At 38.0% G+C, this 26,638-nt stretch overlaps 1 protein-coding gene across 1 annotated transcript in view; it reads left to right on the top strand.

The window, feature by feature from the left end:
* Positions 1 to 7,229: 7,229 nt before the first annotated feature.
* The window catches only part of LOC136760594 (collagen alpha-2(IX) chain), a 38,801-nt gene continuing 19,392 nt past the window's right edge, over positions 7,230 to 26,638 (top strand). Inside the window, exons 1-12 of the mRNA XM_066716076.1 lie at positions 7,230 to 7,547; positions 11,217 to 11,325; positions 13,307 to 13,375; positions 16,537 to 16,788; positions 20,416 to 20,539; positions 20,822 to 21,215; positions 21,905 to 21,982; positions 22,250 to 22,336; positions 23,343 to 23,396; positions 25,068 to 25,121; positions 26,128 to 26,181; positions 26,267 to 26,320. Of these exons, the coding sequence (XP_066572173.1) occupies positions 7,527 to 7,547; positions 11,217 to 11,325; positions 13,307 to 13,375; positions 16,537 to 16,788; positions 20,416 to 20,539; positions 20,822 to 21,215; positions 21,905 to 21,982; positions 22,250 to 22,336; positions 23,343 to 23,396; positions 25,068 to 25,121; positions 26,128 to 26,181; positions 26,267 to 26,320 (1,350 nt within the window). The 5' untranslated portion in view covers positions 7,230 to 7,526. The remainder of the gene's footprint in view (positions 7,548 to 11,216; positions 11,326 to 13,306; positions 13,376 to 16,536; positions 16,789 to 20,415; positions 20,540 to 20,821; positions 21,216 to 21,904; positions 21,983 to 22,249; positions 22,337 to 23,342; positions 23,397 to 25,067; positions 25,122 to 26,127; positions 26,182 to 26,266; positions 26,321 to 26,638) is intronic.

The following is a 26,638-nucleotide window of genomic DNA, read 5'->3' as shown; positions in this document are numbered from 1 at the left end:
CTCCTAGCCCTGCCCAAAGGTTGCAAGGGTCCACGGGAGTTCTAGCTCCCGGAAAAAAGAGGAAGTCTTTGTGCAGACATCACCTTTTATACAAATAGGAAGCGGAAGGGTCCTGTTTGAGTGACAGGCACAAGGGCCAATGGCAGCTTTCTTAGACAAAAGTCTTCAATGTGTTCCAGCGATGCACGCTGAAAACCCCCTCCCCCTTGGGCAGTGCTTCTTTTCTCAGATAACCATGGTTGCATACATCCGTGTACATCCGGAACATTTGTCAGGCATAGGAGACGATTCTGTAGAAGAAGCTATCATTCTATTGGGCCAAATTATGTTTGGCACGTAGATGGAAACGACTAATTAAAACCTTATGTAAGTGGATGTATGGACGGGTTTTCGAGAAAGATTTTATGATTAAACTGTGGTCCCACTAATAATAATCAGGCGGTAATTGCACGTGCCCTAGTGTAAATCTGCTGTGCCCCAGTAAAATCTCAAGATTGAGTTTTAACAATTTACTTTATTTGTCAGTGCATTCATTAAGCTCAGGTGTTCCCAAAGTGCAGCCCGAGGATGTTTGGTGCAGCCCACCAAAGCCAACCTTCAACCACCCCTTTTCTGAAGCTTGTCTTTATTTTTACACTTTATGACAACTTCCTGTTACAAATTGCATATGTAATTTAGGGGAAAATTATAAAACAACAATTAAAGTTAATAAATGTTCCCTAACAGAAATGTATAGGAAATAAAATCGGTGGTTCATTTTCTACTGTGGCCCCCCATCCCATGCAACCTCAGGAAATTGGCCCTCCATCACCAGACATTGGGAACCCCTGATTTAGATTGATAATCCCGGAAAAAATAAATGGATCTAAATGCAATGCAGTAACCCAATTAACGCTTGTAAAGGCAACGTTGTTTAATCGAAAATACAATCTGATGTGTGCATGCCTGTGTGCTGCTATAATAGCCACTGCAGCGCACAGAGGCCAGTGTAAGTCAGAATTGAGGTAGGCTACAAAACATGACAAAAGTAAAGTAAGTTTCTAAATAATACAGATGATCTTATTTTGACTCAAACATTATTGGCTCCTGTAGATGGACATCAGAAAATTGTTTGGACTAAGCAGGGACAGGGAAGCAGAAAGGAGAGATGAGTTTGAGGGAGGTAAGACTTGATAAACAAACTACATCCTCAGCCGTCAGAGATGAAAAGCATCAAGTCTCCGGAAACCTCTGTCAAGTCTATGGAATTGCAGAGAAAATAAACACATTTTTGTGTTCTGTAGTACTGTCTTTGATTATGTATGATAACAATGAATCAATCTTTCAGATATTAAATTATTAATTTGCTAGTGCTAGTTTCAGACACTACATAAACAGTTGGCAGTAACTATGGCTGCTGTGTGCTAATTACCTAGCGACTAAAAAGGACTATAGTTTAGCTACCAGCTCTGCCAATTAAGGATATACAATGTGTTTTCAACTTGCTGGATAAAGTCATGTTCACAACCTTGACACAGGTTATGCAGATCTCTCTGACAATCCCAGTCAATAGCTGTAGTTGTGAATGGTCTTACAGTGTGCTGAGACGGCTCCACACTTGGCTGAGGTGCACAATGGGACAAGACAGGCTTCACCATCTTGCTGTCTTGTCGGTTGAGAGGGAAGAACTTTGTAAATTGAGTCAAAGTCAAGTAATTCACAGTTTTGTCAAAATGAAGAATAGGCGGTACAGTTTAATGCTCAAAAAATGAACCAACTCAGTTTGGACTTGGCGATGGACAAGACTTTTAAACTACTGGGGAATACTTTGTTTGCTTTTAGAATATATATGCTCTTTATTTCATAAAATGACTGGTTTCTTGAAATGTTGTAATTATAAATTCTTGAAAAAGTTGTAAATATTCATTATTATCATTGTGTAATGTAGAAGAATGCAAATGTGCAAGAAAGTTTTCTCTCCGGTTTTATTATTTGCATATACAGTGTATGCCTTTTATGCCATAAAACATGTTGAGAATGTTCATGTACAGTATGTTATTGCAGTATTATTTAAGATACTTAAATAAATATTTTCATAAAGATTAATATCTCTACATGTTTACCTTACCCAGTACTTGTGCCATCCAAGGCAAGTGCAGCAGAGCCTCGTGGGGCCTGAGGGCAAGTCTCCTGCAGTACTTGAGTGCCCACTGTAGGGCGCACCAGGTCTGCAATATTCAGGCAGTAGAACCTTATGAAAGTTTGTTGTCCAGACCAGGTCACAGCATTACACAGGTCCTCCAGTGAAGCGCTATGAAAAAGAGCCCACAACGTGGCCTATCCCTTTGTGGAGTGTGCCAAGATGTGTTCCAGCACGGGAACCTTTGCATTTTCATAGGTGAGACAGATAGCATCTGCCACCCAGTGAGCTGGTCTATGTTTTGTCACTGCCCACCCTCTGGTGGTAGACGAATACTAGACAAAAATTTGGTCAGAGCTGCGAAAGTGCACAGTCCTCTCCATATAGCACCTCAAGGCCCTGACCGGACACAGTGTGTGAAGTCTGCGTTCCTCATCTGACACGTGTATAGGGGGGTGGAAAGCAGAGCTCTGTTGTGGAAATGGGAACAAAGGGAGCTCCGCTAAGCCCCTGAAGAACTAGTTCCAAGTCCCAGGCTGGAATTGGGTGGAATTGGGAATTGGAACTGAGCCACCTCCTTTTAGAAATTGGGTTGCTAGAAAGTGGGCTCCTGTGGAGACATTGTCAATCTTATCGTGGCATGCTGAGATAGCTGCTAGACAGACCTTTAGAGTGGATGCAGATTTCCCCTCATCCAGCAGCTGCTGCAGGAAGCACAGTATAGTCATCATGGAGCGTGACTGCACCATCTGCAACGCTATCTGGCAGTCCCAATGACATTAGACAGTGCCTTTCAGGGGCCAGACCCACAACTGCAGCTGTGCTGGGTTGGGGTGCCACAGGAGTCCGTCTGCTTGACTCAGCAAATCCCTGTGTAGTGGGAGCTGCCTGGGTCCTCCACTGAGCATCTGAGCTAGTGTTGCGAACTACAACTGTCTCGGCCACCAGGGGGTGATCAGGAGGACTTGAGCTCTTTCCTGGTGAATCCTTTCCAGTGGCAGTGGAAGAAATAGCAATTTGGGTAAACGTATAACAATTCCTGCACCCATGGGTGAGCAAAGGCACCAACACCCAGGGGACCCCCATTTGCTTCTAGTGAGAACCACAGGGGGTACTGAGTTGTTGCCTGAGTAGCAAAGAGGTCCCAGCTTCTCCAAAATCTGCTTCACCACTTGAGGATTCAAATTTTATTCCGAGCTGTCGAGCATTTCGAGCTCTGAAAAGAAAGGAGGTCCACCTCTGTGATGGATACACCTGGCAGGTGTATTGCCCATATCAATCGGATCCCAGGCCCTCAGGAGAAGTATGCATGCCACACAATGCAATGAGCCCATGTCCCCTTTGTGGTTGATGTAATCCACCACTGTAGTGTTGTCTGTCTGAACTAAGTCATGCTTGTGCGACAGGACATGCTGGAAGTGGCACAGCACCAATGTCGCCACTTACAGTTCCTCTGCATTGATGTGGGTGGAGGCAACATTTCCAGTGACTCCATCCTGTCTTTTACAGGTAGGCAACCATAGCTATGGAGTCGAGCTGCATTCCCAAGAACACCACTGATTGCGTGGGCTTGAGACAGCTCTTCTCCTTGTGAACTGAAAGACCCAGTGTAGTCATATGTCATATTACCACTGTCGTCTGTTCTTCCACCTGAAGCCTGGAGTCTACGCAAATCAACCAGTCATGGAATGGGGACATGGAAGTAGGTGTCCCTGAGGTCGGTCGATGTGAACCAGTTGTCCAGTCAGACTGGAGGATACGCTCTGCAGTCAACATGCAGAAGTTTATTTTCATCAGAAACATGTTGAGACCCCTCAGATCGAGTATGGGTCTTAAACCTCCATCCTTCTTTGGCACTAGGAAGTACCCCGAGTAGAACCCCTCCTAGGAGTTCTCTCAGTCCACCATTCTCATAACTTGTTTTTCCCGCATTACTGTGTTCGGGACAGCTGTCAGGGCTGGTGCTGAGGGGGGCTAGGGCTCAACACCCCAAATAAAACAAAGAAAGTGTGAGAATGAGAGTGAGGTACAGTGCAGAGACAGTAAAGAAAAGATTACAGATATTAAAAGGTTAGTAGATTTAGGTTACCGGAATTGAATTCAGTTTACACTATCAAAGTTTTACGGTCAAGGAAATAGTTATGCTATCCATTAATTTGATTTAGTTATTATTTGTGTTAATTTAGTTCATTTATTGTGTATCTTAGCTCTACTGCATCCAAAGATTAGATTACAAATGGATGGGTTTGTTATTCAAAAAAATAATTGATTGTGTGTGACTGCTATCTTAACATCCCTAGTAAAAAATGCTAGTAAACGAAATTGATGACAAAAACAGTCAATACAACTTCCAATTTGAGGATCAGTCTTTGGTGTGGAACCTTATCAGAAGCTTTTTGGAAATCTAAGTATATCATATCATATGTTTTCACATGATCTACAGCTGCAGTTGCATGTTCAAAAAATTCTAATAAATTAGTAAGACATGATCTGCCTCATCTAAACCCATGTTGACTATCTCCAAGAATATGGTTTTCATTGAGATGCTCCTCTATTTTCTGTCTAATCATTTTTTCCAACATTTTACAAGTGATGCAGGTGAGACTGATTGGTCTGTAATTTCCTGGCTCAGTTTTGTCCCCTTTCTTGTGGATTGGTATGACATTTGTCATCTTCCAGTCAGTTGGTACATCCCCTGTGTCATTTGGAATAGTTTATAGCGGCCTATAAATAAAAAAATTAAAATATATAATTTGACTGCAGTCAATCCTTAATTTGACTAGTACAGTGATATCTTTGCAAGCTCAGTAAATGAGCTCAGACCATGATCATGCATTTACAATAGTGTTTGACATTTGCATTTCCATTTTGTCCAGAAAACGGCATAAGAGCTAGTATATGTATTTTCAAAGAGGGGAGCTGTTTTTCTATTTTCACAAATACATTATAATTTGAATAAAATCCACTATAAAGCTGGACGTTTTTGAAAATGCAATTGCAATTGGCTTTTGCATTAACATTTTAATATTGTTAGCCACTCTTGCACTAGACGTTGCAGGAGGTATTCTGCAGTATTTCTCTAGCCATCAATCTGAAGAGTTGCAGCAAAGCTGACTATCTATAATAAATAGTGTATAATAATAATGTATTGTTGTTTGTGTGGTGTAAGCTCTGTGTCTCTAACCTCTGGTCATAGTGGAATATAATGTGTCGGCAGACAGCAACAACATTGTGTTTAAGATAGAAAGCTAATTGTGTTACATTATACAACAGCCAATCTCAAGAATCCACGTTTTTTTCTCAAAATACCATGTTGTCGTGGAATCTGTCATGTGCTTCTGGAAGAGAAAAGAAAATGTCTTGTCTGTAACAAATTTAACTTCAGGGAGAGTAAAACTTTTCTGTTTACATTGTTTAATTTGGCATGGTTTACCTAAATCCTGCTGGAGCTTTCAGTCTTTAAAATGTATTTACCTTCATATCTTTTCATGTAATTTTTAAAAACTAATACACAAGAAAACCCAAATTCTACACAAATGCAAATCCATGATAACCAAAATCCAATGAAGGGTTGTTGGTAAGTTTATATGCATATATAATGTTAAAAAACTTCCCATATGAATGGCAGCAAGGGTATAGCCAGGATTTCAGGGCCCCCTGAAAGGGAAAAAGTGCGGTAGGGGAACGGGGTCTGGGGAGCTGGCGAAGCACAGTCCGGTGGGGGGGTGGCGAAGCACAGTCCAGGGGTTGGATAGCTGCAGAGGTGCAGTCCAAGTACCAAGTTGTGGATCACGGCATGGATAGGGGGAGGGGAAATTGCAAGAAATAGGCACGTGCCTGCTGCTTCTGCCCCACCCACAAGATGCGCAGCTCCCCCCCCCTCCCTCAGGGCCCCCTGAATCGTCACCACCTTTCCCCCCTTTACTACACTGCTGAATGCCATTACACCAAAATTGGACATTTCACAAGCAGTGCCAACGTGAATGGAGCACTGGCCCATTAAATTATTTTATGGTGTCCTGTCCCTAGACCATGTGTATGTCCAACATACAAATCTATTCACCCACTGATCAAGAAAAGGCACAGACAGTTTATGGATATCTTTCAAAAGGGTTACAGTATTTATTAGGATGAGAGATTGGTCTACACACAATACCTTATACCACACCTGTCTTCTGTCTTCTACTTTTGTTCAGATACTGTCCAACAATCCCTAGACATGTTGGGAGGTGGCCATGCAAAATGCAAGAATATTAAGAGTGTGGCTATTTTGGTGGGACAGTCTATGTATTCCTTTAGATTAAGTTCGATTTTGAGAAGTTAATTTTATTTTTCCTATTGGTATTAATTAAAAATAGTTAAGTACTGTACTAAAGTACAGTTTATTTCTAATTTATTTAAGAAGTTGAGTGTACAATAAAATCAATATATAGGTATGCACTCTGCCTGGCCTCTAACTTTATTAGCGATTCCTTGTGAAGTACATATTTTGAATGTCTAGTTTCCAGGGCTCAAGAAGAATGTGTTGTTTAAGGGTAATTACAAGCAAAGTTAAAGACCATTTAAAGTTCTAATTTTGAAATTACCAATTTGCTAATGTTATTTATTACCTTACTATTTTCCTGGGTCATAAGTTGCAGTGTGGTTGGCTGTCACATGACCTGCTTTTTTATGTTATCTTCAGAACGTAGTGACAAAGTACATTGAGTTTGGTGTCTTGAATATGATTAAATGAATGATTAAAGCACAAGTGTGACATAAAGGGCTTTTAAAAATATTGATTGTTTATCATAATTTTTTCTTAATATATTTTTTGTTATATTACAAATTATTTTCTGCTAATTTGATTTTATAAATTAGGGTCACTGCTTACCAAATCTTGTTTTGATTGACAGAATAGAGTTTTCTTAGAGTATTTATTTTTATTTTTATATTTTTCTTCTGATAAGTCCTGATTCTTGATGTCCTCATCTGAATTTGGAATGGATTTAATCAACACATTGACATAGGGGGAGCCCTTTGTAAAAGAGAATTGGGGCTGCAGGCAGTGCCACGTTGTGATGCCTTCATAAATCAGGCGAGTGTTTGAGATTGGGAAGCTTTTGGGAGGAATATTTGCACTTAAGAGGGTCAGGTATTTCTCACCAAGTTGGGGAGAGCATATCGCTGCCCAGGGCCCTCTGAGATCAGGCTGACACGGATGGCAAATGCAGAGGCAATTGAAGCCCTGTGTTGAGGCACCAGGTAGCTAGTTCACTAAGCAGACAGGTATTAGCGGAAGAGAGGGACTAATACCACCCTGGAAAATAATGATGTAAGAAAGACCATTCGAGTCAACCAAATTAGGAAGGGCCCTGGACAAGTTTCTTTGTACATATCTGCACCGATCTAGACTTAAACTGAAGTCATGGCAGCATCAAGTGCAAAGGTAAGAGACTACCAACCCTGTTTGTGTTCATCTGTTTGCTGGGTAGAAAGGAGAAATTAGCCAATATGAAAGACCCTAAATGTGTTAAACAAATGTGCTGACTGTTAAAGAATTAATGTTTGCTGATAGATGATAACAGACTATTCCTTTGACAGTAGTCATTGTATTGAATAAACCATGGTCATACAAAATTATGTATTAGTTGGCATTTCAACTTTCAGGAAATTGTCCTAGAATTGTATTTAATTGTATTTGATTAAATATTTTTTTTACTTTTTCTTTTTCTCTTGAATTGTTAATTAATTTACCACTTAGTTCTATGTAGTTCATGTTCTTAACATGAGTCCTGTAAGAAGGATTTGAGACTTCTGTGAAGAGGAATAGTGTAGCCTCTGATACTGTTACAGATTTTATCCATCAAATACATTTGCATTTGCAGCTTGTGATTTAAAGTACATTCTGATGCATTAAGATTAGTTAGTTTGAATACATGTTATGGCATGTACCAATTGTTTTTACTGCAACAAAGCATATTAAAAAACACGACCTATAACCTCCATCTTTCATATCATTCTATTAACTAATACTTTGTCTTGATTAAAGATCTTTAGTCTTACTTTCAATGTGTTAAAAATTCAGTTTCCTTAATTGGTAAAGGAGTTCTGTAGCTCTGCAATCTATTGCTCTAAAAGTGCTATTCATTAAGTCTTTGTACAGCTAAACGAATGTGGAGAGCAAGTGTTAACTGTCATATTAGGGATCCCCTACACTATACCACATATCCCAAATATGATCTAATCTTAAAATGGGATGATTTAAGTTATTTAACACACAGTATTTCAGTCTTGCTAAGACACAACATCTTTAAATACAAAACAATTACAATTACAAAACATTATATAATATATCTTTTTTAATCAATTAATGTTTTTCAGAGGGGAGAAATGCATTCACTTCAAGGAGCAATATTTATTATATGTTCCGTATCACTTTATACTTATTCTCCAAGCAAAGTCATACTGAGTCTGATTTTCTCAGTGCACCTTTAACTCCCTGGAGACCTGAGGGCCGCTTCAATGACAGAGCTGTGAGAAAATTAGGAGACTTCCCCCTAGATCATGTATCTGCATAGTTCTGACAAAATATAATCAGTCCTTTTAATCATTTGAAGGTCACTCACAATCAATTTGTTTTTTGTTTTGATTTTTAAAACCTTTCAATGGACATGTAAGTGTGAATTGGTTTCAGTTTGTAATCCAGATTAATCTGGGACAAATTAAAGGGTTCCTATTTCCAGAATTAAACAATACTAATTCATAATGAACAGATTTTTAGGATTTAAGAATGGAGAATTGTAATGCATTCCGTAACATGGTGATGTCGTAGAAATTACAGATGCAATAATGTAGATTACCGTCTAATCATCAGCTAATTTACAGTGCATGTGAAATGAGCATGGAACTTTCAGATCAGTATGTATGCTAATACAATTATATGTGATGACTGCAGTAAAGAAAGGAAACTATTGGTTTTATGTGTGAATGCTGGATTTATACTTGGTTACATAAAGTGTTCTCTTAGATGTAAAAAGACTTCCACTTCCAAAAAAATGAAAAAAATTCTATATATGTTTGCTTACAGTTTCAATGAACACATTGCACTAACCTGCCATATTTTAACACTTCAAAGTTAACTTTTTTGTTCTTGAAAGTGGGAAATATATGAATGCCCACTTTCAGTTTTCAGCCTTTTTGGAATGTATAGCCTTCCTGAGAAATCATTCTTTAGATTTTCTCTCAAGTAGAGTCTTAACCCTTTCATGTATCTCAACTTGAAATGGAATAAGAATACTAGAAATGTAAGTATCTATATATTTATCTATGAAAATAATCTAGTACATACGTATTATTTTTCCTAATGACCTGGAGTTATATTGGTAATGTGCCACACATTCTACATTATAACATATTTGTTTTGACTTACCTACATACTATTTTACAGCTTTTTAAAATGTAGTTTAATGACTTAACTTTAAATGAGAAAAAGACTGAAACATTTTACGACAAAGAGGATTCTATGTGTCTTCCAATGATGTGTGCAGAGAAATCTGCATGAGCATCTGATAATTTCTAATGTTGTCCACTAGATGGCACATGTGAACGAAAACGTTCAAATTGAGCTCATGAAATCTCAGCCTGCAGTTTTTTTTAAATCAGGGTTTTTAAGTTAATAATTAGAGAGTAAGGGGGAATCAGCAGCTGTTTTTTGTTTAGGGAATATTTTACTACTACCTTGCTATCATGTGACTTTGTTTTTCTTTATTTTAAATATATACTCGAACATACTTTACAACATACTTTACTAGAATGTCTGATTATGGATGGCTGAATTGTAAATATGTTGTGCTAATTTAGATGCATAGGTGCATTGGGGATAGTCCCTTTCTTCCGCTAATTTCCATCTGCATAATGAAGTAATGCCTTCCATTTCTTTGCATTGTTACTTTCAAGTTACATTATTTGAAACTCTGTGTATGGATGCATGAGGCACTGATGCTACATTTGATAATGAACTCTGAACTCTGTTGGTGTTAAGTCACACAGAGTTTATGCACATTAAAGACCCCTGGGCCTCAATTAACATGTTTTGGCTCAGGTTAACTTCACACATTCTTATTATAATCTACACAAATTTCCCCATTTATTTTCATTTGCTCATGTATTATTTGCCCTCTTATGCTGTGCAGTGATGTATTGGTGTTACACTAGACGTCAGAGTGTTTTGCACTTCAGTGGAAGGTGAAATTATGTAAAAAAATAACATAAAATAATAATGAACTGAGGTTCTAGCACTTCCACTCACTGGTAGCATACAATTGGCCTAGCACCACCCAGACTAGGGAGGGCGATATCAGACAGGTCTCTCTCAGCTTGTCGCTAATGAGCATCCCCTATTGGTTATCTGGGTGCCTGCAGGTTTGAAGTTCCACTGAGGGACACATGCCTCTCCTTCAACTGGCGCTGAACCTCTCGTGCGGCCTGTATAGCCTGCAGTGTGTGAAATGACACATGGGAGGTGGAGGATCCCAGTTGGTGGGGGACGTGGTGACAAGCTGAGATACATTAGCACAATTGTTGATTCTTAACACTTGGGGGGGAAATCAAAAAAATATTATTGTCAATTCCAATAAATAAATAAAAAATTGAATCAAAGGGTCAAGTAAATGGGGAATACATAATATTGTCTTCACTTCAGAATAGCTGAAAACATGGTTGGATAGTCTCCTAATTTATGAATTAAACAGATATTCAGGAAACACAAGAATTAATTTAATTTATGACTTCAACACAGTTAAACAGACATTTTCAAATTGAATACATTTTCAGATTTCAGATTTATTCACTTCCTTTGTGTGACAGTATAGCATTTGGAAGCTTTTTTCAGTTCAGGGAGTATAGCCTCAAAAATTTTATATAGGAGGAAAGCTGCTGAAATAATCTCTGATGGAAATAATTTTCCAGACAGCATAATATTGTATAAAGTAAAATTGCCAAAAAGTAGAGAAAAAACATGAAATGAGTAAATGCTTGGAAGCATGATAATAGCACAGATATAATGATGATAATGATAATAGCAGAAACCTTTCTGAGAGTTGTTTGCTTGTCATAGGTCTTCCCATTACTAAGTGAAGGAGCCAGGCTGTGGTGGACTGTCTATGGCCTTGTTGCTCTCTGTGCCCTTTCCACAAACGGTCAGCATTACTCTGGATACCATTCAGGTCAGTGATGCTTTTCTAAAAAAAATAAGAAAATAAAGTTGTTAATACAGCATATAAAAAGGGTGTTCCTGTTATACAACCCACAAAGTTTAAGATCTTGTATATGTATTCACTTCAATCTAGACTAAAGTTAATCAGTAATCAGTTTTTATATGTGAAATTAAACCCATTGTAGAACAAATACTTCTTTGTTTACTTGTGGTTTTGTTCAAGCATTTCAGAATTATCATTAAAATGGCAGTAAATAACATTTTTATTTAAAAGCATTTTATTAAAAGCTGAATACATTTGTAACACAGTACTTGAGTACAAGAATTAATACATTTTAACATTAAATATGTGCACAATATTTCATAATCTTGACAAATGTCAACTTTTTGTCATGAATCTATTGATATTGCATTTACCACAAATATATATTACAATATAAATATAAACATATAGGTGCCAAGCCTTTACCACCCTCACACCCAAGGAGGAAATATATAATACATTTTTAGTGTTGCTTTTACCCCCACCCACCCAATAAGAAATACATGGGTGGATGGGTAGGTGTTTTGTATTCTTTGTAAAATTTTATCCTTTACAATGTATTATAATGTTTATTTTATTTTAATAGCAAAGTGTTTTGACATGCCCTAATGTGATTAAAAATATGTTTACTTAGTTTCTGTTTCTTAACCCTAAATGCATATTTAACATGCACTACACATTTCAACATACAAGTATCAAATGAATCAATCAGTTCTCCATGCTCAGTGAAGCAAATATGAAAATTCAAATCAGCAGTGACAGGGATTTTACAAAGTGCTACATGTACATTAGACAGGAAACACATGCAAAAGAAGCTTCTGAAGAGAATGTATGTAGAAACAGACAGATGCCACATGTGTCAACTAGTTTGCTAGTCAAGGACAGACCATACGCTACTTCTGAACAGTCAGTTTTTCTGGCCATATAACATAGTCATTCACAGCCCTGTAGATATAGTTTCTGTAGAAACAGTGTAAAATATCACACATTGTCACTATAAAAAGCACAGCATGATTTATGTCTGTCTTCTTGGAAGCCCAATAACAGTACTACATACAGATCCCCTTTACTTTATAATGCACATTGGAGACATATAGTTATGACTAGAAGTATTCACATTTAATTTGAAACAGTGTATTTCAGAGAGTCATTTTATTTAATAAATATTCTTAATTAAAATATATTTATCCATGAATGATCGTTTCACAGTGTATTGAACACAGATTCAGCCTAGAGAAAACCATAAATATCCCAGTTACTTTAAAGGAGGTAAGATAAGGGAAGCATAAACCTTGGATTGCCACTTCTTTGGAAAGCTGGCTGAATAACCTTTATAGGCAAGGCAGAGTGAAATAACTTTTATGTTTTAACATAATTTTGAATAAAGAAGTAAAACCCCGTTGTTAAGTGTTAAATGGGACGTCCACTGATATTTTCCCCATCGCATTCCCTCTTGCTTTGGACATGTTTTCTTTTTAATTTCACAATAACAGCAGCCACTGTTTCCCTGTTCTTTGTTTCACATTACAGTAAGTCTCCTGTTTTTAAGAACAGTGCAGTAGAAATACACCTGTAGCTGAATGAACTCTAACACCAACTATGTTAATTTGCAGAAAATGCACTAAGAATGGGACATTTTATAATCAACTCTATTGACTGTGAGAGAATCTGAAGCAAACACTCTGTAATGGGTATATGCTTTAAAGATTGACTTTTTAGTGAAGAACACAGTCTGCACTCAAATGCTTTCTACCAGTATTCCAACATCTAATAATTAATAGGTTATTATCAATGTATATGTGTCAGGAGGCTGCTCCAGTTTACAGTGGTGGAGATATAAATAGGCCACCTGTCCAGCTCTTTGGAGCTCAGGTAACAGAATGAACACCTGTTAGCAAGTCTAACTTCAATGTCTTTAAGCATCTAGTATGATTTGCTGTTCTTGAAGGAGATGACCATGTCTATGAAGGCTCAGTGGTGGACACTTATGAAGAGCATTCTGGCTATCCCCACCCAGGTATGGAGTAATCGAATTTAGTGGTTCACAAAATCCCCTAGATGTTTATGGTAGAGTACATACTTTTTAGTTTAAACTATTTATTTCAGGTATTATTCATGCAAGTCTGTGGAAATCCTTTGAAATGATAATAGAAGTTCCCAATTAATAATAATGTGCTTTTAAAACATTCGGCCCACATTGCTTCTATGGTTGCTATGATCTTAATGAATGAATGAATGAATCTCCAATAATTAATTTTCTTTTTAACACTTTACACTCATTTTCGCTTGGTTGAACTTCTTAGACGTGTTTAATATGGACATTATGAGGAGTACAGGTATGTGACACATATCAAATGAAACTAGACAACCTGTACTATAATAATCTGCATATTTGATCATGATTAGACAAACTATATTACAGTACTACCAATTTTTTCTTTTTTTTATGGGAAATATTATTTTAAAAATGTTATGTTTACCACTCAATTTGAAACTTGTGGACGTTGTTTGATGAAAATAGCATAAGAAATGAAGGAAAAGCATGCATTTGAAAGAACCAAACCTATGCAGAAAAGTTTTGTGAAAATTTGTACAACAAAATATGCTCAAAACTGCCATTTCTCAGTTTCTGCATTGTTAGACACTATATTGCAACACTACCACCTTTTTTCAAGATAAATAATAGCAGAATTATGAATTATGAATTTTGACATTTATGGATTTTATGAAAACATATTAAATGTAAACTTAGTCAAAATACAATGCTTAAGACAAACTGGGAGAAAATTTCATACAAATTTAAGGAGTTATTTTTTAAGTATTAAAAATAGCAATTCTCAAACCGAGTTTTCCCACCACTTTGCAAGTCAATAGCGCTACACAGCACAGAGGTATCTGGTTATAATAGTGCATAAGGGCTGAGTGTAATGGGATAAATAAATTAACAAATAAATCAATTAATAGTGTAACTCAACCAGTAGCTATTCAATTGTTTTCAGTTGAATACATGTACTCTAGTATATGTATGCAGCTGTTGCATAATATATGGTCAAGGCCCCTGGAAAACAACAGATACAATTATTATTCTTGTCTACAGTTCAATTTATTTTGACCTTACACATTGTTCCTTTGCCTCAGTATTAGTGTTGCCTTGTCCTTTGATATAGCAGTATGGTACAGTGCATCCGGAAAATATTCATAGCGCTTCACTTTTTCCACATTTTGTTATGTTACAGCCTTATTCCAAAATGGATTAAATTCATTATTTTCCTCAAAATTCTACAAACAATACCCCATAATGACAACGTGAAAGAAGTTTGTTTGAAATGTTTGCAAATGTATTAAAAATAAAAAAAAGCACATGTACATAAGTATTCACAGCCTTTGCCATGACACTCAAAATTGAGCTCAGGTGCATCCTGTTTCCACTGATCATCCTTGAAATGTTTCTACAACTTGATTGGAGTCCACCTGTGGTAAATTCAGTTGATTGGACATGATTTGGAAAGGCACACACCTGTCTATATAAGGTCCCACAGTTAACAGTGCATGTCAGAGCACAAACCAAGCCATGAAGTCCAAGGAATTGTCTGTAGACATCCGAGACAGGATTGTATCGAGGCACAGATCTGGGGAAGGGTACAGAAACATTTCAGCAGCATTGAAGGTCCCAATGAGCACAGTGGCCTCCATCATCTGTAAATGGAAGAAGTTTGGAACCACCAGGACTCTTCCTAGAGCTGGCCGCCCGACCAAACTGAGCAATCTGGGTAGAAGGGCCTTAGTCAGGGAGGTGACCAAGAACCCGATGGTCATTCTGACAGAGCTCCAGCATGTCTCACTGGAGAGAGGAGAACCTTCCAGAAGAACAACCATATCTGCAGCACCCCACTCCACGCCAGACGGAAGCCACTCCTCAGTAAAAGGCACATGACAGCCCGCCTGGAATTTGCCAAAAGGCACCTGAAGGACTCTCAGACCATGAGAAACAAAAGATTGAACTCTTTGGCCTGAATGGCAAGCGTCATGTCTGGAGGAAACCAGGCACCACTCATCACCTGGCCAATACCATCCCTACAGTGAAGCATTGTGGTGGCAGCATCATGCTGTGGGGATGTTTTTCAGCGGCAGGAACTGGGAGACTAGTCAGAATTGAGGGAAAGATGAATGCAGCAATGTACAGAGACATCCTTGATGAAAACCTGCTCCAGAGCGTTCTGGACCTCAGACTGGGGCGAAGGTTCATCTTCCAACAGGACAATGACCCTAAGCACACAGCCAAGATAACAAAGGAGTGGCTACAGGACAACTCTGTGAATGTCTTTGAGTGGCCCAGCCAGAGCCCAGACTTGAACCCAAATGAACATCTCTGGAGAGATCTGAAAATGGCTGTGCACCGACGCTCCCCATCCAACCTGATGGAGCTTGAGAGGTCCTGCAAAGAAGAATGGGAGAAACTGACCAAAAATAGGCGTGCCAAGTTTGTAGCATCATACACAAAAAGACTTGAGGCTGGAATTGGTGCCAAAGGTGCTTCAACAATGTTTTGAGCAAAGGCTGTGAATACTTATGTACATGTGCTTTTTTTTTTTTTTTTAATTTGCAAAGATTTCAAACAAACTTCTTTCACGTTGTCATTATGGGGTATTGTTTGTAGAATTTTGAGGAAAATAATGAATTTAATCCATTTTGGAATAAGGCTGTAACATAACAAAATGTGGAAAAAGTGAAGCGCTGTGAATACTTTCCGGATGCACTGTATCAGCACCAAGGACAGGTCCCCATGCTTTAACATTGAAGCAGTGCTTGTAAACATTATAGTATTGTAGAATATGTCTATTTTTAAGGACTTCAATCCTTTAGGCTTAATGGGGAAGCGTTACTTTGCTACTTTCTGCCTGAGCCCAATGCTAAAAATGTCTAACATATGCAATGCATGGGGTTCATCTAACTACAGGGAGATTAAGTGGATTGAAAATCGGAAGAAGCAGTATGAAGTCACTCAAAGCTATTTGAAAAATAAGTTACTAACAGGTGTATTGGAATATGCTTCATGAAGATCTTTAGCTTGATTAATAATATTAAATCTGCATATGGTTAGTAATCTGGTTATTGTGAATCTTAGAAAGCCTTACCACATCAGTCTTAAATTTGTGCCTCTAACCCTCCTCCCATCAGACGAGTACCACGTGGACCCCACACCAGGATATGAAGAACAAACACCCTCTGGAGATTACCCCTACCCCCAAGCCATCCCTGTGGTGACGATGATCACAAAGGAGGTGTACCCCTATGCCACCACCACCGAGTCCTACAACTATGCTAAAGAAGTCACCACCATGACAACTAGGTTGCCCTATGACTTCTCCACCACCACCCCCTATTCTTTTGAAGATGTCTTCCCTGCCCCTGATGTCTACGATTTTGAAGGTATCTTTGTCAGCATACACTTTTAATTTATCTCTTGATTAGTTTGCTCCATCTATCTGCCAGTTCATGTAATATTGCTGTTTACAGCTCTGGAAAAAAAATTAAATACCACTGCAAACTTTTCACTATTTATAGGTACAGTGAGGGGAAAAAAGTATTTGATTCCCTGCTGATTTTGTACGTTTGCCCACTGACAATGAAATTATCAGTCTATAATTTTAATGGTAGGTGTATTTTAACAGTGAGAGACAGAATAACAACAAAAAAAATCCAGAAAAACGCATTTCAAAAAAGTTATAAATTGATTTGCATGTTAATGAGGGAAATACGTATTTGATCCCCTATCAATCAGCAAGATTTGTGGCTCCCAGGGTTCTTTTATACAGGTAATGAGCTGAGATTAGGAGCACTCCCTTTAAGAGAGTGCTCCTAATCTCAGCTCGTTACCTGTATAAAAGACACCTGTCCACAGCAGCAATCAATCAATCAGATTCCAAACTCTCCACCATGGCCAAGACCAAAGAGCTGTCCAAGGATGTCAGGGACAAGATTGTAGACCTACACAAGGCTGGAATGGGCTACAAGACCATCGCCAAGCAGCTTGGTGAGAAGGTGACAACAGTTGGTGCAATTATTCGCAAATGGAAGAAACACAAAATAACTGTCAGTCTCCCTCGGTCTGGGGCTCTATGCAAGATCTCACCTCGTGGAGTTTCAATGATCATGAGAACGGTGAGGAATCAGCCCAGAACTACACGGGAGGATCTTGTTAATGATCTCAAGGCAGCTGGGACCATAGTCACCAAGAAAACAATTGGTAACACATTACGCCGTGAAGGACTGAAATCCTGCAGTGCCCGCAAGGTCCCCCTGCTCAAGAAAGCACATGTACAGGCCCGTCTGAAGTTTGCCAATGAACATCTGAATGATTCAGAGGAGAACTGGGTGAAAGTGTTGTGGTCAGATGAGACCAAAATCGAGCTCTTTGGCATCAACTCAACTCGCCGTGTTTGGAGGAGGAGGAATGACCCCAAGAACACCATCCCCACCGTCAAACATCGAGGTGGAAACATTATGCTTTGGGGGTGTTTTTCTGCTAAGGGGACAGGACAACTGCACCGCATCAAAGGGACGATGGACGGGGCCATGTACCGTCAAATCTTGGGTGAGAACCTCCTTCCCTCAGCCAGGGCATTGAAAATGGGTCGTGGATGGGTATTCCAGCATGACAATGACCCAAAACACACAGCCAAGGCCAAGGAGTGGCTCAAGAAGAAGCACATTAAGGTCCTGGAGTGGCCTAGCCAGTCTCCAGACCTTAATCCCATAGAAAATCTGTGGAGGGAGCTGAAGGTTCGTGTTGCCAAACATCAGCCTTGAAACCTTAATGACTTGGAGAGGATCTGCAAATAGGAGTGGGACAAAATCCCTCCTGAGATGTGTGCAAACCTGGTGGCCAACTACAAGAAACATCTGACCTCTGTGATTGCCAACAAGGGTTTTGCCACCAAGTACTAAGTCGAAGGAGTCAAATACTTATTTCACTCATTAACATGCAAATCAATTTATAACTTTTTTGAAATGCATTTTTCTGGATTTTTTTGTTGTTATTCTGTCTTTCACTGTTAAAATACACCTACCATTAAAATTATAGACTGATCATTTCTTTGTCAGTGGGCAAACGTACAAAATCAGCAGGGGATCAAATACTTTTTTCCCTCACTGTATGTGTTTGGGTAAAATGAATATTTTGTTTATTCTATAAACTATTGACAATATTTCTCCCAAATTCCAAATAAACATACGAATGGAATGGAATGACTGCCATACATGTAGACATGCTGATTTAAGAAATTGCAGTGGTCTTCTTAATCCAGAGCTGTATTTCTCTATGTATTTGATCTAGCTGCTTCTTAACTTTTAATAGCCCAACATGTCACAAATATTATCAGGCTTGACAAAAATAAATGTATCCCAATTTACCAGGTCTCTGTATGTGACATATACTGTATGTCATGCTTAAATACCAAATCTCAAGCTGTGTGTGTGTTTAGAGTATTTCAGATTGTTTCACTTTACTCAAAGTTTTATTTCCATTCAATATTATTTGAAAGTATTGTTTTTGAAACAACTGCCTGCATAATTATTGTAGTTCTCATTTTAACAGTCTAAACAGGAAATGACTTTAATGCTCACCACCCCCATAATCCATAGAAATAGTTCCTATATGAACAAATTACATACAATTTTCAAAAAATGTGAAATACAATTACCTTAAAAAATTGCATGTTTTAGGTATTTAATGTTTGTAGTATGTAATGGTTAATATTATTTAATTATGTTTTTGTTCATGTTTTTTATGTTTTGCATTACAATGAAGCAAAGGTGTTTTTTGCAGTGTATTCTATCAAGCCATATATTTTTGTTTTATACATTTTTTATAAAAACACTAGCTTTCATTATTTTTTCTAAGAGAAAGTCCCATTTTCCTTCAGTACGTACATGTATTTCTGTTTTGGCCACATGTTCATGTTGTTTTGACATTTTCAGTTGCCCAATCTTGCTTTGATCAGCAGGGGGTTTTCATTTCTCTAGTCTCAGTTTCATGTGCAAAATATTGGGGTTTGTTACAGCTTGCTCATAGCTCATGATTAATAGTTTCATTGTTGGATTTTAAATATTATGAGGCTTTGCAAAACACTGTTTTGGGGAATACAGTTTTAAATATTTATAATTCTTAATTGCCTCAGGCACCATGTATTCAGTAGTATTACAATTGGCAGAATAGTGACAGTAAAACCAAATCAAAACTTTGACATCCCCACAAATTGCAAATTGCAAACTTTACCAAGTTGCATTTTTATTTTTCTCTAATAGAAAGTGACTTCTTACAATGAATTAAACTGCAGTTGAGTACAATTTTGTAATTTGTAATTTGCTGGTAGGTTTTGATTTGGTCAAAGCCTTTCAGATGATTTCTGTCTGCAGACTGTTGATCTGTCATTCATGCAAAAATACATATACATATTTATATAATAGTCAGAATTGTTCCATTACACATTTGTGAAAGCCACAAGAGATATGAACATAAACAATATATTGAGCTATAAGTAGCTTTATTCCATTTGAGCTTAAAAATAGCCCAATACATTTAATAACAAATAAAGACATATGTATATTGGATTTCCATCCTACAGTGATTATGTTCCATGGATGTGTAACAGTGTTCTGCTCCCATGAATAAGGTGAAAACAGTTACTAAGGAATTAGACCAATTATGATCATGGTCAAATTAACAGCACAACATTGGGGAGGGTGAACTTGTATCAGATTAATGCAATTGAAATCATGTGACCCTTCTTTTTACTGTAAAGATTACATTAAATCACTTTCACAGAGTGTCTGGGTGTAAACTGAGAATATTAAATTAATTCCATAACTGACCTTGCTAATGATAACATGACTGGTGTGGGTACCATGTTGAACATGTGGCTGTTGGCCTTCTCCATTCTTGCAGGGCTCTCCAACCCTCCTTACAGTGGGTTACAGTGCTGTAAAACAAGGGTGTGATTTTGGAAGCAAAAAAGCTGTTTTACAGCCAACTACTAACACTGGTGTTTCTCTCAGGTACTGACATTCTGGAAGAGTTGAGGGTTTCCAGTGCTGTGGGAGTGAATGTGGTCCCAGGATCAAAGCAGGACTTGACAGCTTACCGCCTTGGCCCCCGAGTGCAGCTCAGGCGTGAAACAAGGTGAGGCTGTCTTTTGTAAAGTGCAAGGCTGTTCAGAAAGACAGCCAATGAACAGTTCCCAGCAACAATAATGCAGTAAAAGAAATAATAAAGACAAAGTGCTTGTTGAGCAGTGACTGAATCTCAAAATAACTTATTTTTTTAAAACAAACTTAATTATAAATAATAATATGATAAAAAACATATACTGAAAAGCCACATAAGGCCATTTCCTAGTTACTTATTATTCAATTCTGATCATTTTCATCACAGATGAAATGTATCTTTATTTCCTTATTTTAGGCTGGTGCAGCCTCATGGTTTCCCTCAGGAATTCGCTGTTGTCTCAACATTTCGCATGCGGGACGAGACGCCACAGGAGGTGTGGAATCTGATCGATGTAAAGGACAGGCGGGGAAAAGACCAGTTCCACATCCGGCTCTATGGAGAGATTGATGCTGTTGATGTCTACAATGCTGCTGCCTCTGGCACTGAGAAAGTCACCACCTTCGAGAACGTGGGCCAGCTTTTTGATGGCAGGTGGCATAAGCTTTCCCTTAGCGCCCGCCGGGACCAACTGACCCTCTATGTGGACTGCCAGCAGGTTGGCAGCGCACCATTGAGTCGCTATGGCTCTATCCGAACCGACGGGCAGATATCCTTAGCCACCAAGAGCAGGGGCTCCTCAACCGTTCCAGTAAGTCCTGTTGCTGTCATCCCATATGCTTTGCATAGTTACATAGTACATTTGTTTAATCTGGTACGTCTATCCTCAGTAAACAATATCCCCCAAATTATGATTTGGGAAAAGGCTCTAACCATCAGCACAGCAGAACATATTGTAAAGTTATATAAATGGTAAATGGTAAATTTTACAGCTAAAATTATGTATTTAATAAATAAATCTGGTCATTTGCTGGTTTATATGGTAGACCCTATATACAATGGCCAGCATTCAATACAAGTTAAAGCCCAATATTAAAGTATTTGAGTGCTCTCTATTAATTAAAATCAGAGAAATCTTTAGAGAGGTAGTCATGAAAAAAAATATGTTGGAATGGGAGGAGCACACATTCTTACCTGTTAGTGCCTTCTCTTCACCTTCATCAGTGCCAAGCTGGTTTCTGGTGGACTAGGCAGTGTGGCTTCTGACATTGTCCAGTTATATATGGAAGTAAACTGTAATTACATGTTTTGTAAGATGCGTAGACACAAACTTAGTTGCATTTAAATTTGAATGTGTGATCACAAATAAGATAATAAAGCTGTACTTAAATGACCATGTTGGACTGATAAACATAATTTCTTGGAAAATGGATAAGGGTGTGAATGAAATAGTCCAGCTCAGATGAGGGTTAACAGTTGTTTATTGCTCTTCCACCCCAGGTTGATATCCAACAGCTTCAGCTCTATGGAGATGCGAACAGAGCAGTAGATGTCTCCTGCTGTGACATCCCTGGCAAGGTGAGCACCACCTTCAAGCTTTCATTCAGCAAATAAGTTTCACATTCTGTTTAAATAGGAAGTAAAGGCCTACTAGTCCTTATCCTTAATGACATACTCAATACTTCTACCTTTTAATGCTTTTGTTTTGTTTTTTTACACAGATTAATGGGTAAATTCTTCCTCCCTGACTGGATTTGTTTAGTGTCTACCCCATGTGTAGCTCAGTGCATTGTGATTCTCACTGAAACTAACCTACTTATCACTTTTGTATTCCCAACAAACCAGTGTGCTGACATGGGAGCTGAGGCTGGAGCAGAAGGCTGTAACTGTATGCCTGGGGAACCTGGCTTTGCTGGTTTTGCTGGGCCCAAAGTAAATACTACTTATTGTTTTTTTGTTCTTTTTAAAATGCTTTTAATAATGTATATATAACTATTAAAGTGTATATAGCTAACTATGATGGTGCTTATTATATTGCATTTGGGGCACTTAAATGCAGCTGCATGCTCATTAGGAATACATTAATTGACACTGAACCCCAGGAAATAAGTGGCAACCATCTTGAGAAATGGCCACCAACTTTTGTGTGTCAAATGAAATACCATTGTGATGATATATTGAATGTGTTGTGCTTGTATCACCATTTGAATGATTCCTGTTAAATTATTAATTATATGCTCTGCCCCAATTTTGCCAGCACTTTCCAAGAAAACTCTTCAGCTAATTGTCAAAATTAAGTTTCTTTTAACATCTACTCTGTGGATGAGCAAAGGTAACCCACGATGGTAATACATGTAGCATTGACTTGCATAATGTGCATAATAAACATGAATTTACATGTATTAAATAATGAGTTATTATAAATATTCAGTGTTTCAAATGGTGTCTTGTGGGCAAAAATCATGTTAAGTAAAAGTTTATAGATTCATTGTATTGACAGAACGCAGATTTTAATTAAAAGTGACAAAGCAATAGAATTTGTTTTGCTTCACATCTGTCAAAAAACAACACACAAACATAAGTAAAGTAGTGCCTTGTGAGTGTGCAATGCTTTTTGATTGAATGATTTATATTTGTAAGGGGCTCAACAGAAAACTCTTCCCCACCAATTAATTCCCTTAGTTGTTTCAGTTACCCTGTAAACTGTGATGTTTATTTTTGCTTTTACAGGAAACAAAGTTTACATATCATATCCTTCTACAGGTTTTGTCAGTAGTGGAAAAGCACCAGCAGAGGAACACTCTTCACAACTCAATAGAATATATGATTTTACAATACAAAACTCTTTTCATTACATGGTCCGTAAGACAGTTCAATCTGAGCACAAAGCAGAACTGAGACATGTAAGATTTCTGTAACACCTGTTTTGCATTTACAGGGAAGCAAAGGAGAGCAGGGTGCTCACGGAGTTCCTGGTGTGCAAGGCAGAGAGGTGAGTAAACACTTTGATATTGCTTTTGATACAGAGCTACTGTATTTAACCAGAGGTTCATTAGACTGACTCTTTTTCCTTAGGTGTTTTTAAAGCATTTATAAGAGACTCAGGGCCATATCTACAAAGTAAAAGGTTCGCTGTAGTTTTTAAAAAATGTTACAAAATCAAAGAGTAACTTTGAGTGACTCTTAAGATATTATATTGAACATGTTTTTTTATTGTCAGAAGTCACTTTCTAATAGTTATAAATAAAAACTTCATATAATAGTTATATTTTGTAATTTGTGATTCACTGGAAGGTCTACATTTTTATGTTGCCTAAAACCTTAATGTGGTTATAGTGGTTTTATGGCATAAGATATATGTTGATTAATCCTGCAAGGGAACCATCTAACAAACTAATAGCCATTGGTTTAAGAAGCTTTCTGTGTAATGTAAAGCAGTTTTCGCACTACACCATCTAATCCTGGGTAGAGTGGACCTGGGTTGACTCTCTCCTGAGTTCAGCCCTGCTTGCATTGGCTGAACACTGTACACTATAAAGAGTCAAAAATCATCCAGAGAGATATGGATGTCAAAAGGAATTTAATAGGAAGAGGCAATCTCAAGAGCAGTATTAGAAAAGTTACAAAGTACAGGCACTTTTATGCAGACCAGACAGGAGAGAAAGATAACTGGTAATGTCTGACCCAATATGGGTGGAAGTTCGGTTTCTGCCTGACAACTGGTCAGGCACACCCATATATGGTTAAACCTGGGTAAAATTAAGGCATATATAATGTTTAATATAAGGGGGGCTTGTACGATGTATCAAGCCTTAATTGCTGGTGAAAACTGATTCTTATCAGGCTTTGTTCCTCTGGGTATCAGGGTTGACCTATAGCACAGTACTGTAGCACAGCAAGACAGTGACCTAATTCACAGACACACAGGGAAAAACATGCAGTTCTTTACACGGGTTACGATTCACGTTAAAGTTTTTCAACCTGAGCTGAGCACTTAGTCCCAGGTTGGAAATCTCAACCCTAGTCTTTAGCAGGGGCAAGTTGATCCAGCTTCAGAGCTTCACCCTGGGTCTTGCCGAGTTGAAGTGTCTGGTGTGAATGCAGCTTTAAGATTAGTCTTATTTAAAAGGTTCTTACTACAGAATGATTTCTGCTGGTAAAGTTTATTTAATGTTCTGTAATTATATATATATATATATATATAAAACAAGAAAACATTGTAGTACCTAAATTATATTTATAAAAAAAAATACTAAAGAGAGAAATAACAAAGGTTTCCTTGATTTTGGGGTCTTTGCAGAATGAGGTGCAACTTCTGAAGCTCTGTATTGTTCTTTCTGATTCATTTTGTTTTTCTCTCTAATTTCCTCCTGGAATAAATCAAGTTCCAAATAATGGACTTGAAAACACTGCAGTTACTGGGAAAAAGTCACTCAAGATAACAACTGTGGCAACTGATGGAAACTGACACGGGGAACCCCAGAACCCATATCAGTAATAAACGCAATGATTAGGCCATCCCTGTTAGGTGTGTTTCATCCTGTGTGAGAGCTTGTACAGTAAATCAAAACAGAAAGGAAAAACTATATACCTTCCCCTGTGCAAAACGAATATTTTGAAAAGAACATATACTATCATGCATATTTTTGGTTTGTACTTTTAGGGGTACAAGGGATTTAAAGGAGTGCCAGGAAGAGGAGGAGACACTGGTCCTGTGGTAAGCTTATAACCCAACAGAACACTGTACACTGAGTTCCCCTTTAACTCTAATTAATTGTATTAGCCATGCACAACATTAGGGATTATTAGGTTAGTATGTGGTATTTCAAATAGGTTTAATTCGTTGTTTGATTTGATTTATTTATATTTGATCATAGAATTACTACCTATCAAATTTGCAGACAAACAAGGGGGGAGCTGGGATATATGAACATGTTTTACAGAGATAAGATTTTGGCAGCTGTTTGACCACAGCTGAAGTCAACAGTTACCCTTCGATTGTGTGCAGTACTTCAGTCTCCTTGAAAAGCATCTCAGTAAACCAGCAGTAGGTTCTATTCCAGAAACTTAAGTGACATGCAGCAATCTTTATGTAAATCACTTCACCAAATACAGTGTTTGATACAGCATTGAATGCCATTATGTGTAATATTGTTACCACAGCTGCAGTAGTACACTCCAGGTACATTCATTATACCATGGCATATATTTAATAAGATGTTACTAGAAGTAGACCTAGAAATACACAAGCTAGATACCCTAAAAGAGGAACTCCACCGAAAATACATAATTTCTCAGGTTATAATTAGAAACATATTCTGTGGAGTGAGTTTTTCATGACCAGCTCATTCTATGTTCCAGAAATCAGTGATCCAAAAATGTGCCGTGATGTCACCGGGGTTCCAAATCTTTGCTGGAAGTCAATGGGGAAATCAGAAAAGTCATGAAAATCATTACAAAATTACATTTTATGCACATTCGATTACACCATCAACCTATTTTTCTGAACAATCCATCGGTTTGTAGTCATAAAGTATTTTTCATCACCCAGAACTGTCACTATTATTTTACATTATTATTTTATTCAGGGGACTGTTGTGTAGGCTACAGCAGAGTGCAATTTATGCACGCATGTTCTCCAAAGAGATCTTAATGCAACTCTATTTGTTGTAGTTACAGCAGGAAACACAGTAGTGCATTGACAATCTATTCTTTCTCCTTAGGGTGACTCTGGTCCAACTGGCTCTGATGGTCCTTCTGGGTTCTCAGGAGTCATGGTGAGTTGTCACAGGTTTGTCTTGTATTGTCAATCTTTAACAGTCAACGAACTTTGACTCTACAACTCTGTCATCTCACTTGCAGGGTCTCCCAGGGCCTCCTGGAGATATAGGGGAGATGGGAGGATCAGGATCAAAGGTAAGTACCAATTTTTCACTCTTTCAGGTATCTGAAATATCTCGTGTTGTGCTTTCTCCAGGGTAGGCATTTTCAATGGTGCAACTACTCTTTGACTGCTAGCTGATGTAGCTGTTGCAGTTTGGAGCTCCATACTTGGGATTCAAACAACGCACAACAGATGCTTCTTCTAGCGCTCCACATCACAGCAGCTCCACACAGTAGATTAATAATCCCACTATGCAGAATGACCAGGGGCCAGATTAAATCAAAACTTTGACCCACCTGCTAATACCAAATTACAAACCTGTACATCATAGCAGTTACATTTTTGATTAG

This window comes from Amia ocellicauda, chromosome 10 (genome assembly GCF_036373705.1).
Source record: "Amia ocellicauda isolate fAmiCal2 chromosome 10, fAmiCal2.hap1, whole genome shotgun sequence".
In the NCBI taxonomy this organism is placed as follows: Eukaryota; Metazoa; Chordata; class Actinopteri; order Amiiformes; family Amiidae; genus Amia; species Amia ocellicauda.
This window is presented reverse-complemented; position numbering and strand designations above follow the sequence as displayed.